The sequence below is a fragment of the Colias eurytheme genome, chromosome 19 (assembly GCF_061535395.1).
Source record: "Colias eurytheme isolate Ceu_HAF_F1 chromosome 19, ilColEury1 Martin Lab GWU primary, whole genome shotgun sequence".
In the NCBI taxonomy this organism is placed as follows: Eukaryota; Metazoa; Arthropoda; class Insecta; order Lepidoptera; family Pieridae; genus Colias; species Colias eurytheme.
Window position 1 is genome coordinate 5,063,654 of NC_142998.1, and position 17,364 is coordinate 5,081,017.

Genomic DNA, 17,364 nt, shown 5'->3' on the forward strand with positions numbered 1-17,364 from the left:
TTGTTTCTAGAATGAGTTGTCTGTTGTTTGTTGATTTACAAAAAGAAATATAATTTTAGCTATCATTTAGTTTTTAAATGGCTTTTGAACTCTCTAATGGCCATAGGTACCATTTAACAACTACGTCGTTTTAAGCACTTTTAAGTCAGTAGATTTGACTGCCGATTTTTTAGGTGAAGGTTAAGCACTACATTTTTATTCAATAAGAGTGAAATGGGTCATCTGATGTCAAGGGGTCGGCCTGACGCTTACCACAGTTCAAAACCACAAAATGAAAAGATCTCCGAGAACCTACTCTTTTGTTCTACACTTTCTGCACTACTATCTGTCTATTTCATTGATACAAAACAGTGTAGCGTAAGTGCGTTGTAATTCATAAGTAATTTTAGGGGGTATTCTTTAAAAAACGTTAGAAACCTTTTCGTAAGTAGGTACATTAAACCGAAAAACAACGTAGGTACGTATATTATTTTACTGTTCGCCCGCGGTTTGGCTCGCGTGGTCAAAGAAAATTCTCACGGGAATGAGATGTTTCGCCAGGAGAAAAAAGAAAAGATGACAATATCTATCTAACGCTAGCATACAGAACATATAGAAGGGGCATTCCAGCCTATGCAATATATTTCACATACTTATATCAAAATACTACTAAAAATTATCAAAATGATATTGCCCAAATAAAATATGCAACAAGGGCTTTCACAAAATATTTAATAAGGTCTTTGAACTAACTCAAAGATTTTTATGTAACAAACAATTAATTGTCCAAATCAATACAGCGTTCAGTTGTAAAAAATAAAGAAGAAATAATTTATTATAATATTTTTGTATTGAACATAGAAATTGAAAATAGCTCTATAGGCAATATTATTGCCTTATTTTTCTCAAACATTACAGAGTTATAAATAAATTTACATTTACACACTTACAGAGAAATGTATTATGATAACTACTACTCTATTAATTGTCCAAATCAATACAGCGTTCAGTTGTAAAAAATAAAGAAGAAATAATTTATTATAATATTTTTGTATTGAACATAGAAATTGAAAATAGCTCTATGGGCAATATTATTGCCTTATTTTTCTCAAACATTACAGAGTTATAAAAAAAATTACATTTACACACTTACAGAGAAATGTATTATGATAACTACTACTCTATTTATTTTATACAATGCCAATAATTTTCTCATTTAAATTGTTACTTCATGTTTATTCATGAAAATCTATATTAAATATTTAATTCTGTGTACTCTACTTATTAGCTTAGCAGATTATTTATAAGCGCATTTTCTACGGTGTAAAGAATAGATTCTACGTTATAAAGGATTCCCTACACAAAAATAGTTTTTCAATTGAATCAATACTTCCTGATATTTGTATTTTCAAAAGGATCAATCAAACAAAGCCTTTGAATGTAAATCATCGCAATACAGTCTTAAAATCATAACTTAACATCGTTCTTGGAACAAATTGTAAACTTTTAGGTTCTAATATCTAAATTGGCAAGGCTACGGGGTTTGCTCAACCTTATCGTCAATCGATAAATTTTATTATCTTGTTGCTTAAATACATATTTCGAAATAAATATACCTAAACTTATATTTGTAACTAGCGGTCCGCCCCGGCTTCGCCCGTGGTACATATTTACGTTTTCTCTACATAAAAACCATCCTCGTACTTCAAGGAACATAATAAAAAAAGAATTATCGAAATCGGTTCAGCCGTTCTCGAGTTATGCGCTTACCAACACATTTTGCGATTCATTTTTATATATAAAGAAGATAAGAAGATATAAGTGTTCTATGTGATTGATGGGTGAATATCAAACGATATTCCAATCAATTATTGTTACCTATTATGACGTTAATGATTATAAACATAATATAAATAGCTCTATGATTAATGTTGCTTTTATTTAATATCTTGATTTTGTATTATCAGATATTTGAAACGATTATTACGCTTAAACTGGCACAATATATTGCAATTATAATATTATAAACCTTGAAAATCACAATGGAAACATATAATAAATATTGAAGGAATGATAACAATATTTCCAATATTATGTTTAAAATAAATATTTATGTATGAAATACTTAATTTATGAAATGAATTAAAATTGTATTGTATTATGTAATTATTTATTTCGGAGGTTGTTCCAGTTTGTTCGTTTAAACAAGTAATATGAATTTATTAAAGTGGAACAATTATGTCAATTTACTATTTTATATAGAAAATAATTTTATATAGCAATTTGTTTATATATATTCTCAATTACATTGATATACGATATATTGGATAGTGTATAATATGTTAACGGAAATGTATGGAATCCGTCATTGAATACAATTCCTAGGAAATGTATCTAATTCCTAAAATCACAAATGTGTGAAATAAATTATTTTATACGTACACATTACACATTTCCTAGGAAATCTAGGAAACATTAAACATTAAACATTTCCTAAATAGCAATTGGAAATGTAAAAGATTTTAGATATTGGAAGGTACGCGGGGACAGCGGGACGAGGGGACTGATTACTTGCTAAATGAAAATTTGATTTTAAAAGAATTTTGTGATACTTATGTTAAAAGTTAATAGATTTTAGAAATGTTAATAAGAAAGATTATATGAACATATTATTATTATTTTACGTTATGACTGTAACCCGATTATCTCAATAAGTGATATAATAAAAAATAACAACATTGTTTTATTACATAAAGCATTTACTTTATATATTTCCTAATACGATATTGAAATTATATACAATTTCGAGGAAAATTATGTACATTTCCTAGGATATCTAGGAATCTTCCTTTTATAAAAAAAAAGGATATCTATGCATTAAATAGTTTTTAAAAACATATTTTATACATTTCCTAAATGGTATCGGAATTATACACATTTCCTAGAATTTGTATATTTAATGCATTTCCGGTAACATAATTATATGTACAAATATGTAGAATGAAAATGATGTGTTCTATTAAAAATATGCAACACGTCCGATCAACGGTTTGTTTAGTATTTATATGTTAGTTCAATATGTTTAAATTGTATTTTTGTTTTTGTTATATGAATAATAATTTCTTTATAGAGTATAACAATAGGGACTTGATCTGCGTGTAACATTGGTACAATACAAACAATAAATAATAATAGTGCATCAGAATAACCTCTGATTCGAAAACGTTGCTTATTAAAAAGCTTTTGTAAAACGTAGTATTCTCGATTTTAATCTTGGTTTCTTTGAGTAGTAAATATAAAATTCACTCCACAACATTTTATTTATAAATATTCAAAACAGAATAATCTTGGAAAGAACGTTGCAAATGTACCTAAAGAAAGATTTTAAATGAGGATAGCAGGTACCGTAAACAATCTAATTTGTTGCGAAAGTTAGAAACAAAGAGTGGAAACTTGAAATTGTTCTTTACTCTTGTTAAGCTCCTTGGATTATATATTGAAATACAGTTTGCTATTGTGAACTCACCAATGTAAGTCTTATTGCACCAATGCGGCCTCGCGTTGAATGAAACTAGATTGCTATTAAAGGGCTGAGTCATTTCTGTCGCAGATTGCTCCGATTCACGTATCTACAAGCGCTATGATTTTATGAGGACACCAAAAATCGACTAAAGCTCGTTCAGTGAATTATTGGCTTTGATATGAATTTAAAAAGGGATAAGGTTGAAACATTGAGTTTGATATATATACACACATACTTACATTCTCAGTTTTCCATTTAGACCATTGGGTTTTCTCAGAATAATGATGTTAGAAATTCTATTCGACAAAATGTTCAGCTGGCTAGACAAGAAACTACAAGTATCTAAATGCAACAGGTGTGACAAAGAAACACACTTTCAGAAGCGTATTATTCAGAATGGAAATAATAATTCCAGCTCAAATTTAGGAACAGAGGAACTGCAAACCGTATTCTGCTTAAATATAATATGAGTCTATATATATCTAGGCCACAAGTCTAGGCGTAACAACAGCTTGCTATTGTAACATAATTCATGTCTTGTGATCTAATAAAATACATAGCAATAAAGAGAGGTAGTACACATGCAAATTTGGAACTTTTTACACATTGAAATCCTGTAGTAATTAAATTAAAAAAATCGCGGAGTAATAAAAATGCATTGTCGGCACCGTCCTCGCTTTTCCACAATGAATTTAATCCGGACTGATCTAGGCTTGACCTATAAAAACTTTAGTGCGGAACGAAAGAATAGTTGGGGATATGCCGTTATATCCAGTTAGTTCCGTCGCCGCGCCGCCAAGCTTTTAAACGCAAAGAAACTTTTTAAGCCCCGCAGCAAAACGTAGCAAATATAAATCTACTAGAACTCTCGATACGGTGCTATAAATTGAAGAATTGGAAAATAGGTCAGCAATTGCTTTGCTGAGTTGCTTTTTACTTTTGTGTGCGTAATCAGCTTCAAATGAATTTTCAGAGTTGAGAGTGGCAGTGAATGCTGTTATTAATGCCTGTCGGCAGTGCTGATGAAATGGACTTTAAATATGCAAATCCGCCTATATTCAGTTTGAATGTCGTTATTACCTAGTATCTACATATTTGTGTTTTTGAATAAACATACATTGTTTTATCATATATGTAAGAAAGTATAATAAGGTGGTGTATAGTTGGAATTAATTAATGTCAATTCTGCATAAATGATAAAATCAGCACTTCAAGTTAAGATTATATCAATTAATGAAATTAGTATTAAGCGTGTTAGTGAAGCATTAACTCAAAATTATGTTAGATTTACGAGTGCGATTAATCACAATCTATCTTCATTAATAAGTATACGAAGCCCTCACTTTCAAAAACAAGAGGACCAAAGTTGTATCGAAATAAATACCATAAATAAATATTGAAACTTTGGACAAGACGAATATTCCTATTGTTTCATTAAAGTTAATAAATACTTACAAAATTAATATTTTCGATTTCCAAGAATAAACAAATTGGAATAAGTGTCTGGAGTCATCTTGTGCTAAATTTAATTTACCAGTGTATCGGTATAATTTTATTATCCATAAAAAAGCACTTCACTTAGCAATATAACCATATTATGATTTCTGAAGAGACTTCTGTACTGTAATCATCCATCTGACATATTTATGTGCTCTTTGGCTGATCAGCTTATCTCCGCTTCGCATAAGCACCTTACAAACTCAGACACATTTCATACATTGTATTTGTTCTTTATCAAATCAATCATGCCTTCTGTTCGTAAACCTTTTTCACGTATGAATAAATTCGACCTTAAAATGTGTTACGTGTTGAAAGAACAAATCATACTTAATATCTATATGCAATATGACAGATTTACCTTATAAACGAATTTATGTATCTATGTTCCAAATTCCAATATCCGCATGAACAAAGGCTTTGATTTTTTTGTATCTTGAAAGTATTGGGGGAACGGCTGGAAGTTCTTTTACATTTTATTCAAGACATATACTATAATTATATTGCTTTAGAACATTGAGATATACATATGGAGACGACACCGCCTACGTCACTTATGTTTCGCTCAACATAAGCCATATGGCTTAACTGCACACTCATTTTTTATTTGTTTTAAAGTGAAACGCATCAAATATGCCTTCGTGTGTGTTACGATATTGCACAAATAATACAAATAATACGGAAAAGTGACTAACATAACTTTTCATCGGTAAGTACCTAACTAGATAATATTTATTAAAACTTAGAGCAAAAAATGGCGCACAGATTTCGTTCGTGGTGTCTCCTCCATACGTAGGTAGTAATATTATCTCAATGCTTTGGAAATAGATCTTTTAGCAATTGATTTCAAATTAAGAAGATCGCAATTCTCATCTCATCTCATCATTCTCAGTCGAATTCACTACATTACATATTATCATAAAACAAATTCCTCCGCCGTGTCCCACAGTCCCACCGTCTACTCGCGAGGTTCTCGAGGAAGGTTTTAATATATAATTTGTTAAGTTTAAGTCAACGCGCGCGAAGGCTATGTCCGAAAGCTATAAACGTAACATCTAGTCTGCTTTATATTTATGAGACTTTTCACATATCTACTCTCTCTGAAAAGATGTATGTTGTAATTTGTACCTTGCGTTTCATACTACAATTTGACTACAATTCAATAAACAAAAGTTACGAAATTATAGCTTAATGAAATATACGTATTGTATAAATTGTTTTTCATTATGTACGTGTGAGGCTATGTGTCATTAAATAAACGTTTTTTCTTTCTTTCTTTCTTTCTAAATACATATTATTATGTAGTATAAAAGCGTCAGTTAGATATTCTTTGAAAGATAAAAGCCGAATTAATGGCAAATTTTGATAAATATGAAATTTAGTACGATCTTTATGATCATTATATACATTGTTAAATTGTCATTCAAGTATAAAATATAGCTTCCTTTTGTTCCAGGTGTCATGGATACGCAAACGTGACTTGCACATTCTAACCGTAGGGGTCCACACATACAGCAGTGACGCTCGCTTCGCTGCGCTCCACGCGGACGGCTCTGACGAGTGGACGCTGCGGGTGTCGCCTGCGCAGCCGCGGGATTCAGGGGTATATGAGTGCCAAGTGTCCACGGAACCGAAGATTAGCTTGTCCTTTCGGCTTACTGTTGTTGGTAAGCTTTTTCAAAGAATATAAGCAGTTCCAAATAACTAGTACGAGCATATAAATAGATATGCAGTAATCAAGTGGTGGCGATTTTTTTAGTAGGTATTAGTGAAAATTACATTGAATTATTCCCTAATTAACTAGTAATTAGTGTAAATATTATTTATAATAAACCGTTTTAGACTTATCATTTTCAATTTCATCATCACTATTTAATTATCTAATTGTGAATGCATTTCTCAAACACTGTTTATTTTATTAAAAAACACAGAGCGTCATTTATTATGAAAATCTCCGTGCTATAATATGATGATAATCGATTGCCCGACATCCTGCCCGCCAATGATATTAATACGCTTTTCCAAAGCCTTTGCAAAAGCCGTAAAATTTTAGAGACACATTCCCCTTCCTATCTAAACGGCTTGCCAAAGTAAAGATCAATAACCTGTTTGCCAACAGTGTCGAAGGCTGAAATCCTATCAGGACCAGAGCTATTCGTCAGGGCGGGTTCAGACATCAATCTCACTTGCGTCGCGAAATACGCCCCTGATCCGCCGAGGTAAGTGCAGATTAAACGTCAAACCTCCGTCATTTACTAAGTTCACCGTACCCCAATACTGTTGTATTAGGAGAGAAACATGTCTCATTAAATTCGCAATGTAAGGTATAGGTATACTGAGCAAATAGTGTAATAGGGATATACCATTAGCTTATTTGATAGGAAATGTTTGTCGCTGTTTTTCTTGCTATTGGAGTGCTTAAAAAAATAAACACGCTTGAAGTGTTAATTGTATACAGCAGTATTGTATTGTATTGTATTGTATTACTTGTGTGCAGCCTTTATTTCATAAACAAAAAAATATTTGCAAAATATAATTTAATTATTTAAACGTAAAAAATATTGATAATAAATATATTTTACGCAGTTTACACGCTAAAAGTTCATCGTATTTATATTATATCGAGTTATCGTTTCAACACAAACAAAAAGTATCGATCGGGCCGTTAGTCAACATTGTAGGAACCAAAGTTGAGGAACGAATTTACAACAACTTTTTATTTTTGTAAAAGTTTGCTCAAATTCAAAATTGTTCATAGCGATCAAAACCGTTTAGTTTTTCATTTTTTATTTAAACTTCTAGTGATCTTGATAAAAGTTATAGTTATGAAATTGCTGTCAAGTCCCAAGAATGTAGCCTGTACGATTTTTTTTCAGTGTTGATTCGTATCATCTCATGAATCATTCCTGGAATAGCTAAACAATTTTGCAGACAACAGCAAATATCCCAACCTTCAATGACCTAGTTTTGATTAAATTTCATTTCAAAAGGGCGATAATCGCTTTGGACATTTATAAAAAAAATAAAACGTCAAAATCTTAAGTGGTATTCCATTATTACACCGGTAAGTAGATGTTTATAAAATGAACTTAATGCTAGTTCACCTTTTGACCTTTAACTTTACCACGAACGAACATGATCTTTTTAAAATGAAAAACATTTGACAGGAAAACAATATCACTGATCTTTTAAGCGACCATTCATTAATAAATTGTGTATTGATTATTATATAAAAATAAAAAAAATCAAGAGTTGTGGTGTTTTATAAACTATAAAAAAAAATGTCATTTAACTAAATCATTCTAGAGCAATGGTAAAATCGTGTTCGAATATAATAAACATAAATATAATAATCACTTGGGGATTTGACCAATTCTTGGTTACCTGTGAAACATATTATAACAAATTAAATATTATATGGTAAAGGTGAACTCATTAAAAAAAAATCATTATCAAGACTGTTGGAACATTAGGACAAGCTGCTTATTTATTAATAATTTACCCTCGTCAAACTTCGCCGTAACAGCACAAAAGGTGTTATTTATTAATGATTAAATAGAAAGAAAATGTATATTTTCTATGTAACTGTTTAAAAATACATTAGTTATTTGATAATTCATTTCTTTTTGTTCCAAATTACATTTAGTCCAAAACCTTATAACACTAAATTATAAAATATATTTGCCAAATTTAGAAGACCAGCTGTGCCACATGCTACACACTCTACAATAATTTAAAACGTAGTTTAACTCTCAGTGGATCGAGATTATATTTCAGCGTAGAGGTGAATTAACTCATCAACTTAAAAGGTTATACCTGTACTAGCAGACCTCTGCAATAACATTAAGTTTTCCTGTAAAGCGATGACTTTCGCTTGTAGCTACGCGGGACATTAAACGAATTGTACTCACCCTCTCAATATCAGCCGTTCTTTTATGCTATTCTTTGGTTTTCTTTTCAGTTACAGTTTCAAGTGAAATCGTAATAATTTAACATGACATAATACGAATATTTTCGTGAATTACATATAAGAAGAAACTAATGATTAATTCTCTCCATTTGTTCTCATCTATTAATTTAAAAACTGTTAAAATTTGTCTAATCAAGACTATTTGATCTTATCTTAAAAACGGTTGAACCAATTTTAGCTTCAGAGATGAAATTGGAGTATTGATCTCTAGTTTCGTCTGAAAGCTTTTGTTGTATCAAATAATTACAAGTTTCTTTTAAAAACATTGCTCTATGATCAAGAAATGTTATTATAAATTTGATCTGTACAAGTTGGATCATAATTACCTACTTGTCCTTGCCAGACTAATTATAGGTATTTATGTTTTTTTTTATATAAACCACAATCATTAAATACATACATTTAATTCCTTGCTCTATATACAGACAAGATTGTATTTCTTTGGGTGAGATATCCATGAGGTACCATATCGTATTAGGTAAACCGGTAATAATATCAAGACCATTAATTTTAAAAGGAGGTACAACTGCAAAATAATATTTTCCTTATGAGTTTAAGTAGATTTAATATCTCAATGAAGTTGTAACAGCATTATAAAATTTCGGCACAAAGTATTCAGGTCGCGCAGCCATAAACACGATAAGCTTATTTTCTGATAAAAGGGTCGGAGGAGCCTAAGTGAAGTATTCTTTACCTATCGCCATTTAATGGTACCATGTGTCTGAGATCTCGGCGAGGGGTCTTCAATTTGAATATTGATAGAATGATACGCTCCGCGCGGAAAGAGGGTTTTTTATTCAGGCCACTTTACTCATATATCTACTGCGTTTTTGGCCACATGATTTACGCTTATTGAAGATATGTATCGAATATAAAGTATTAAATTTTTTAATATAGTGTTTGTTCTTTTATTGGCTAAAATGGAAGAGAAAAACTGCAATAAGAATCCCGATCTAATTCCAGATTTATCCAATGAAATATAAAGTAGTTCTGCCTTTATTTTAGTGACAGAATGAATTTATAGCCTCTGGAGTATTAATAAAAATGATAAAGTAAGATTGAATTTTCAAACGATTGTTTTATGTTATGATGTAATAAATCTAACTTAAATAAAGGCCAAATTAGAATGTTCACAAAAAGTAATGTCAAAAAAGTTCATAAATTGCCTCTATAAAACGTTAGCACTTTTTATTAAAAATTGAATTTAGAAAATTGTTATTATCCTTTCATTACAGTGCTCCTACCAGCCCAATACATAAAAGTTTTAGAAACTTTATATAAAAATGAAGGTTTAGGAATTAAATAAAAATTCAAGCTTCGATTTTTAAATACGGCTTGAAATATTATATTTCGATAATATACTTAAAAATAAATACATTTATACATCATTAATACATATTATTAAAATCATATTACACGAGTAGCGAGCGTATCTGGGTCAATCGGTAGCTAATTATTTTGACCATATATCGATAAATGAGAGTTGCCCAGTCATAAATCGTGATTAAAATACAACATTTAGTAGGTACTTAGCAAAATTTAACCTTAAATTCAAAGTAATAATCTTTCAAAGCTCGAGGGAGCATTGTAGTTTATAGTCATGCTCGTTTTGGAGCGGGAGGCTAGCAGTGGGACATTAATAGTCTAGTTTTATACCCTTGAAGCAAAAGCAACCCGTACTGCGGAGCAATACACATACTGAATAAGCTCGCTTAAATGCTAACAAGGCCATTGATGCAGATATTTACGATTCATTAAAATGTAGGCGAGTATATAAGACGTATTTGTTCGCCAAGTTACTATAATAACGCATTCAGAATTGTTACTCGGGTTTATAATCGGGGAATTGAAGTACCCTCTTTATTTTTAGAGCCTGATTCAATTTGGTTTGATTAATTATATGTATAAGAAATATATTATTCAGTTCGTAAGCTCACTTATAGGCTTTCTTTTTTTTTCAACCTTTTGCTTTAATATTGCCCAATAGAATGCATGTGGAGCAATATGCCAAAAGTTGGATAATCAATGTAGGATTACCAAAAAGCATAAAAATGTATCAGTTTTAATCCTTTTAATAGTAAATATTTTCACGAAATGACTCATTAAATATACAGTAAAACTATGCTTAAATTTTCTTTGCATTCATACACTTTAAAATTTAAATACAATGTGAATTAATTTATTGTTCAAGTGCTTAAATTTACATGTATATTATTATAATTATTATCGTACCTTCCTTGTATTTGTTGTCTCGGTCTCTTACAAAATAAAACAATACTCCATTACATTAGTACTACATTGCTAAAATAGCATGCAATTTGATAGAGCCTTTAACAAATAGGAATTCGCGGAACATTTTAAACAATACACGTTAACTAGGGAGGTCATACAGACGGCTAGTTTATTTGTACACTGTTAATTTGTAGCTGTTTGTTTGTATCACTCTGATATCCTATTTTACATTCAACTGACTAATAAAACGCATTTGCCATGTTAAATGTATTTTAAATGTTTTGTATAGTTTCAAAATATTAGGTTATATTTCACTGCTCTCACTGTTGGGTATTTTTAAATTAAAAAGAGAAATACGCATGTTTTTCGATATAGAAAAAACTTGATAGTTGGTTTATATGAGCTAGGTACCTACTATAATGTAATATATTTTACAAATACGTTAATTTTAAACTTCTAATTCTAAACATTCGTTGACAAATTTTGTCCATGTAATAATTCTATCAAAAATCGATAAAATTAATTAGTCTACCTTTACGGATTCGTTAATTAATTAATAATTATGATCTTAATTGATATTTAAGATTTACCGTCGAACGTGAAGCCTATTATAAAAAGATTTATAATATAATTAGCGAAAACTTATTGAGATACTATTTATAATTTGAATTGAGACTATACTGAAAATATTAAATTTGAAACACTAATTATATTATAGCTGAAACTTCGTTTGATGGTGATCTTCTGTATATAAAAGATTAGCGCATTCATTTCATTGTACCTATCTTTCTAATCTATAAAAAATATTACCTTAGAATACATATTTGTGTATATTCATTTGAATATGTATAAATATTAGGTATTGAAAGTACCAAGTAGTAAGGAGCGATGGATACCGTAATTTAAACAGAAATTCTCAAATCAGCGCTTAATGTAGGTGTACGCTTCGTGTACAATTCAAGTGAAAATATTTTATCAAAATGTATCTACTTGCTCAGTTAGAAATGAACTTCGGTAAACGTTTAATAATAGAGTACTAGAATAATACATTACATTAACAGTTATTTTCATTTCTGACGAATGGAATTAAAACTACATTTCGCAATGTAGTCTCTTCGATACCTACTTCAAATTTTCACGATATTCAAATACTGAAGTAGTATAGTAAAAAATATTGTCCTATTTATTATCCAGGTTTAACATATATATTTTAACTAATAGGTATGAAAACATAAACATTCGATAACCGCAAAGTAAATAAACCTACAATAATTATTAGGAAAATATTTTTTTCAAAAAACGTAAATAAAAATTAAATACGAATTTCTAATTTGGAATAAATTACATAAATAAGCTGAAAACAAATTACTTCGTTCTGCTTAATTCTTTAATTCATTGAACGAATTATTTACCTCTCTTCAACCAAAATTACATATAATTTTCTGTACACAGTTTTATCTACTGGTACCGAGGAGAGCAAGTGGTCAACTATGCGCAGCGCGGCGGGATCAGCGTGGAGACGGAGCAGCGCACGCGCACCAGTCGGCTGCTTATCGCACGCGCAGCGCCCCACGACTCTGGGAACTACACATGTGCGCCTAGTAGCTCAGGTAATATATTCTCTATGTATATAAAATTCTCGTGTCGTTGTTGAAAATGAAAAATGTTAGTTACCATACCAATCCGAAACGGCTTGACCGATTCTCATGAAAGTTTGTGTAGATCTAAGAATCGGCCAACATCTATTTTTCATACCCCTAAATGATAAGAGTAAGGTAGAGCTTCGGAGGAGTTTAACTACAAACATCGCGACACACCGCGACACGAGAATTTTATATAATAGATTAGAAGATAAATGTTACATGTGTCTCAGTTCAATTTATTTATATTCATTTCAAAATAAATTAACCTTAATGTTAGTGTCATAACATCTGGACATTTACATAAATGCTTAAACAAACTGCATCACGTTACTTTCATATTTAAAGTAACTGGATTGTATACGCAGCGTTTTAAATTTTTTCATACTTTTTGCTTAGTAATATTCATAGCTTTATATAAAACATTGTACGAAACAAATGGTTTTGAATGCGTCACAATGAAACAAAGCAATGTTCTGAATTAAAATTTATTGTGAGTGAAACCACAGAATAAATAAAACAGTCATAGTCCATCATATTGAATGAAATCAACAATAGTTTTGGTACAAAGCTGTACTGTAATTGTATTTTGAAATAATCAATAATTAATCTTCTTAAGAAAACGTCAAGCACAAATAAGGAAAAGCTATTTGCTATGTACATATATAGCGCCTTCCAGATGGACCCATAAGGTTGTTTTATAAAAATTCAAAGCTTTTTTTCCGAATAGGTACACGCCAAAATTTGACACCATAATTAGTAGATATATTTCAGGAATGCAGCAAATTTGATGTAAAGCTTTTGCTGAATAATAATATTTTTTTCTACAAATACAAAATACAATAACAAGAAAACAATTTCTTAGGGAACTAACAGGAAGAAAAAGATACAATATTTCTCTTGAGTTCTGATAAACACAACTTTGCCTATGGCATTAAAAGTATAACAAACTACAGCGCAGTACCGCTGTTTACTTTACTACGAGTAAACGTAATTAAGATGTACAAAGTTTTCTTCTGAGAATTTATTAATTTCTTATCATGGCAGTAAACAACTGATAGATAAATAATAATCAATTTTAATTGCTGTCGTTTACATAATGAGATATTTAACTTTCATGTTTCAGTTCTAAATATCAAATAAATAAAAATGTATAATAAAACATCAATTACATACAAAGCAATAATCAAATACAACATGTCTAATGTCTATACCTATGTGAAAAGCAAATAACAAAATTTCAGTGACCGTTAATACAAGCTATTCAGTACGGTAAATCTCTGCAAACATATATTCAGTTCATTTCCCCAGTTTAGGCATACAATACAATCCCAGGGACAAAGCGTATTGCAAGTAATTATTTTATTGCATGCTTGTAACCTCTATGGGATAGAGACTTTCATTGTTATCAAAATCGGTACGAATATATTGCTTCATCAATAATAATATGAATTACTATGGCCCCTCGAGGGAAAACTAGCCTTAAGTTACTTTACGTATTCTAAAACATCAGCTTTTATAGATAATTAAGTGTAATAAATATTTAGAAGATAATTATTCCTCAACAGAATCGGCTTCAGTCATCGTTCACGTTCTCAGCGGAGAGAGGCCAGCCGCTATGCAGAGTTCCAGCACTTTATCATCTCATATAAATCCAGTACTCTTCATGATCCTCACATCTGTATCCACTTTTCAACTCCACGTTTTAAATTACCATACTTTAATCCTTTTATTTGGCTACTTTTCCAAAGTAACCATTGTAAACAGTCTCTTTAGTAAAACTATTTTTCTACTTATTGAAAATACTTTTGATAACATCTTTAAGCTCATGAGATGACCTGTACAGTAAATATTTGGTAATAAAACATTTATTGTGAAACTATTTTAAAACATTTTATTACATCCATGACTCTGTTTAATATATATTATAGTATTCTGAATACAACGACTACTTACTGACTTAGGTCAAAAAATGTATCTATGTCAATTTTACTTGTAGATTTATTTTCTATGGATACATATGATGTGTCTGAATTAAAATGACGAAAAGTTTAGCTCAATTCACATATAATTTAAACATTAAACACAAAAGGGAGCTTAGAGAAGAATTGATTCAGTCATAAATGTCTCTAAAGCGATTAGGGGAACGCTTACTTCGGGCTGGTTTAAGTCTTTAGACGATTACCCGTTCCTGATTTCCTTTTGTTTTTCCAGCTAACTTCCCCGTATTAATCCTATAGTGAAATAAAAACGATTCGATTTCATAGCATAAAGATAATCCCAGATTTAACATAGGAGGCACTTTATGTGTTTAACAAACTAAGCCGTTTGCCGCCTACTTTACCACGTGTTTTCTTTACTCAGGCTCATCAAAATATGTTATATTGGATTAGTTTCTAAGTAAATAATTTTACTTATACACGATAACACGTGTACGGTTTTACATGTATAGTCATACGTTAAATGTATGATTTCGAAATGCCTGACTTTTTATTATTACCTTTAGGTAATAATAAAATTGTCCATAGATAGCTGAAGCAGTCCGGCATTATTTTACTCTTTTATTTCACTTTTATCATAATAATATATGTCTGTGTATATTTTTATTAAAATTATTGTTGTGATCATATTATGTTCAGCTTAATAACAATTAGTATCTGTTTATTATAAATATGTTCATAGACATTAAGTAGATCATTGTTCAATATAAAATTTTCCCCGAAGAATTAGTTTTCATTATTTTTGTATTTTGAGTATATTCTATAATACGATATAATAATGACAATACCAGCTATCAAAAAAATATCTCCCAGGAATTGAATATAGAGTCATAGAATATTGTTATCTACAAAACAACTATTTTTATTCAGTTTTTCTTCTACATGATTCTTCTGGAATAAAAATGTTTAATTATTTTTAATGCTTTAATAGTATAGTTGTGCAATTAAATTGCGTTTTGCTAATTTATTCTTGAATAAAATAATGTATGTCTATTCAAACGTTGGCTTTCTGAAATTCTGTAAAAATTGAAATAGTTATTATGAGTAAGGTTATTCGAAACTAATGTTTATATTTTGAATAAGTTATCTTATTATAACAATAGGGTTATTAGATATACATTTAAGTTACAATATGTTGTGAATATAGGTCTAAAGCATGTACATAAATATTGTAAATAATATAAACTATGAGATGGTCAACATAAAGTTGTATTATCATGGCAAGCAGCCATTCATTCAAGTAGTTAATAAAAGGGTTGTGTAATAAACTATCAATTGTAGCATTGATCTAATTATGTTATTTAAAATTTATAAGAAAATAATTATAGATATACAATTAATAAATAACTTTGTGTTTTATTTATGAAACGTTTTGAATAAGTATAATATGACATTCCTTTGGGTAAGTAATAAGTATAGTATGCTAATGATATGCATCTGGTATGAAAAATAAAAAGAATTAATTGTATTAAAAATACGTCCGAAGTATAAGGTATGTAGATTAATAATATAATAGGTATTATTTTAAAAATAATTAAATAATCAAATACTTCATATTTTATATTAACAATATAAATTAGGAAAAATTTTGTATCTATAGATTTTACTATTAATATTCAAAGTCAATAGGATTAAAACTGACCGCTTAATTCCATTGAGCTAAAAGTGGTAAAGTGGTTTTATGAGTTATGGTTTGAAATAATTAATTAGATCAAACGTGGATGAGCTTCCTCTAAAACGGATTAAACTCCAGGTATGTACCTACATTTTTAATATAGCTACATGAATGTATGCGAATTCATAAATCAGAAAACACACCTTAAATTTATATTTGTGCAAAAAATCCATATTAAAACAATCCTCTACAATTTTTGATAAAACAGACAAGAAAGAAAGCTTTGTTATTAGTTTTGAAATTTATCCTAACAGTGAATATTTTATTTAAATAAAATCCTATTAGTCACTTCAAGCGTGAGAATTAATCACAAAAGTTAGGATACAAAAGAAATCATATTAAGTAATGTAGCTCCGAATTAGAAGAAAAATGAAGACAGAATTGAGGGAAGGAAATAAAGGTTCGAAACGGAGCGTATAAATGAACGGAAGGGAAAGTTGGTATTTTCTGCCCGTTCCTCATGTCTATATGTTAAAGGAAAATATTTATATAAAAGAAATTCTATGTCATATTTAACGTAAAATACTTTATAATAAATCTCATACTTGCAGTTCTATCTTCATATAATTTAAACAATAGACTTGTAGCGATGATTTAATAGGACGTGTTCTAGAAGAAAAGGCCAATGAGTGCGCAAATGTAAAAGTTTCATTAGACAATCGTCAAACAACAGCACAGGTTTCTCTTAATTTTCTGAATCTAAAGAGATGTTATAAAATTATATACCTTATATAACGAAGGGAATATACGTTATATACTAATTATGCTATTGTATTAATGTCCTAGAGTCTGTTTGGATAATGTATACAACATTTTTGATAATGTGGATGTTCGATTCATCGGGTTAT

The 17,364-nt window shown here is 29.8% G+C and overlaps 1 protein-coding gene across 3 annotated transcripts in view; it reads left to right on the plus strand.

Moving 5' to 3' along the window:
• LOC149900145 (zwei Ig domain protein zig-8-like) overlaps nt 1–16,188 on the plus strand; it is a 32,069-nt gene extending 15,881 nt beyond the window's left edge. For all 3 annotated transcript variants that reach the window (XM_090113076.1, XM_090113075.1, XM_090113077.1), the window contains exons 4-7: nt 6,456–6,666; nt 7,119–7,218; nt 12,654–12,811; nt 14,410–16,188. In XM_090113076.1, the coding sequence (XP_089969202.1) occupies nt 6,456–6,666; nt 7,119–7,218; nt 12,654–12,811; nt 14,410–14,678 (738 nt within the window). In that variant the 3' untranslated portion in view covers nt 14,679–16,188. The remainder of the gene's footprint in view (nt 1–6,455; nt 6,667–7,118; nt 7,219–12,653; nt 12,812–14,409) is intronic.
• The last annotated feature ends 1,176 nt before the right edge of the window (nt 16,189–17,364 follow it).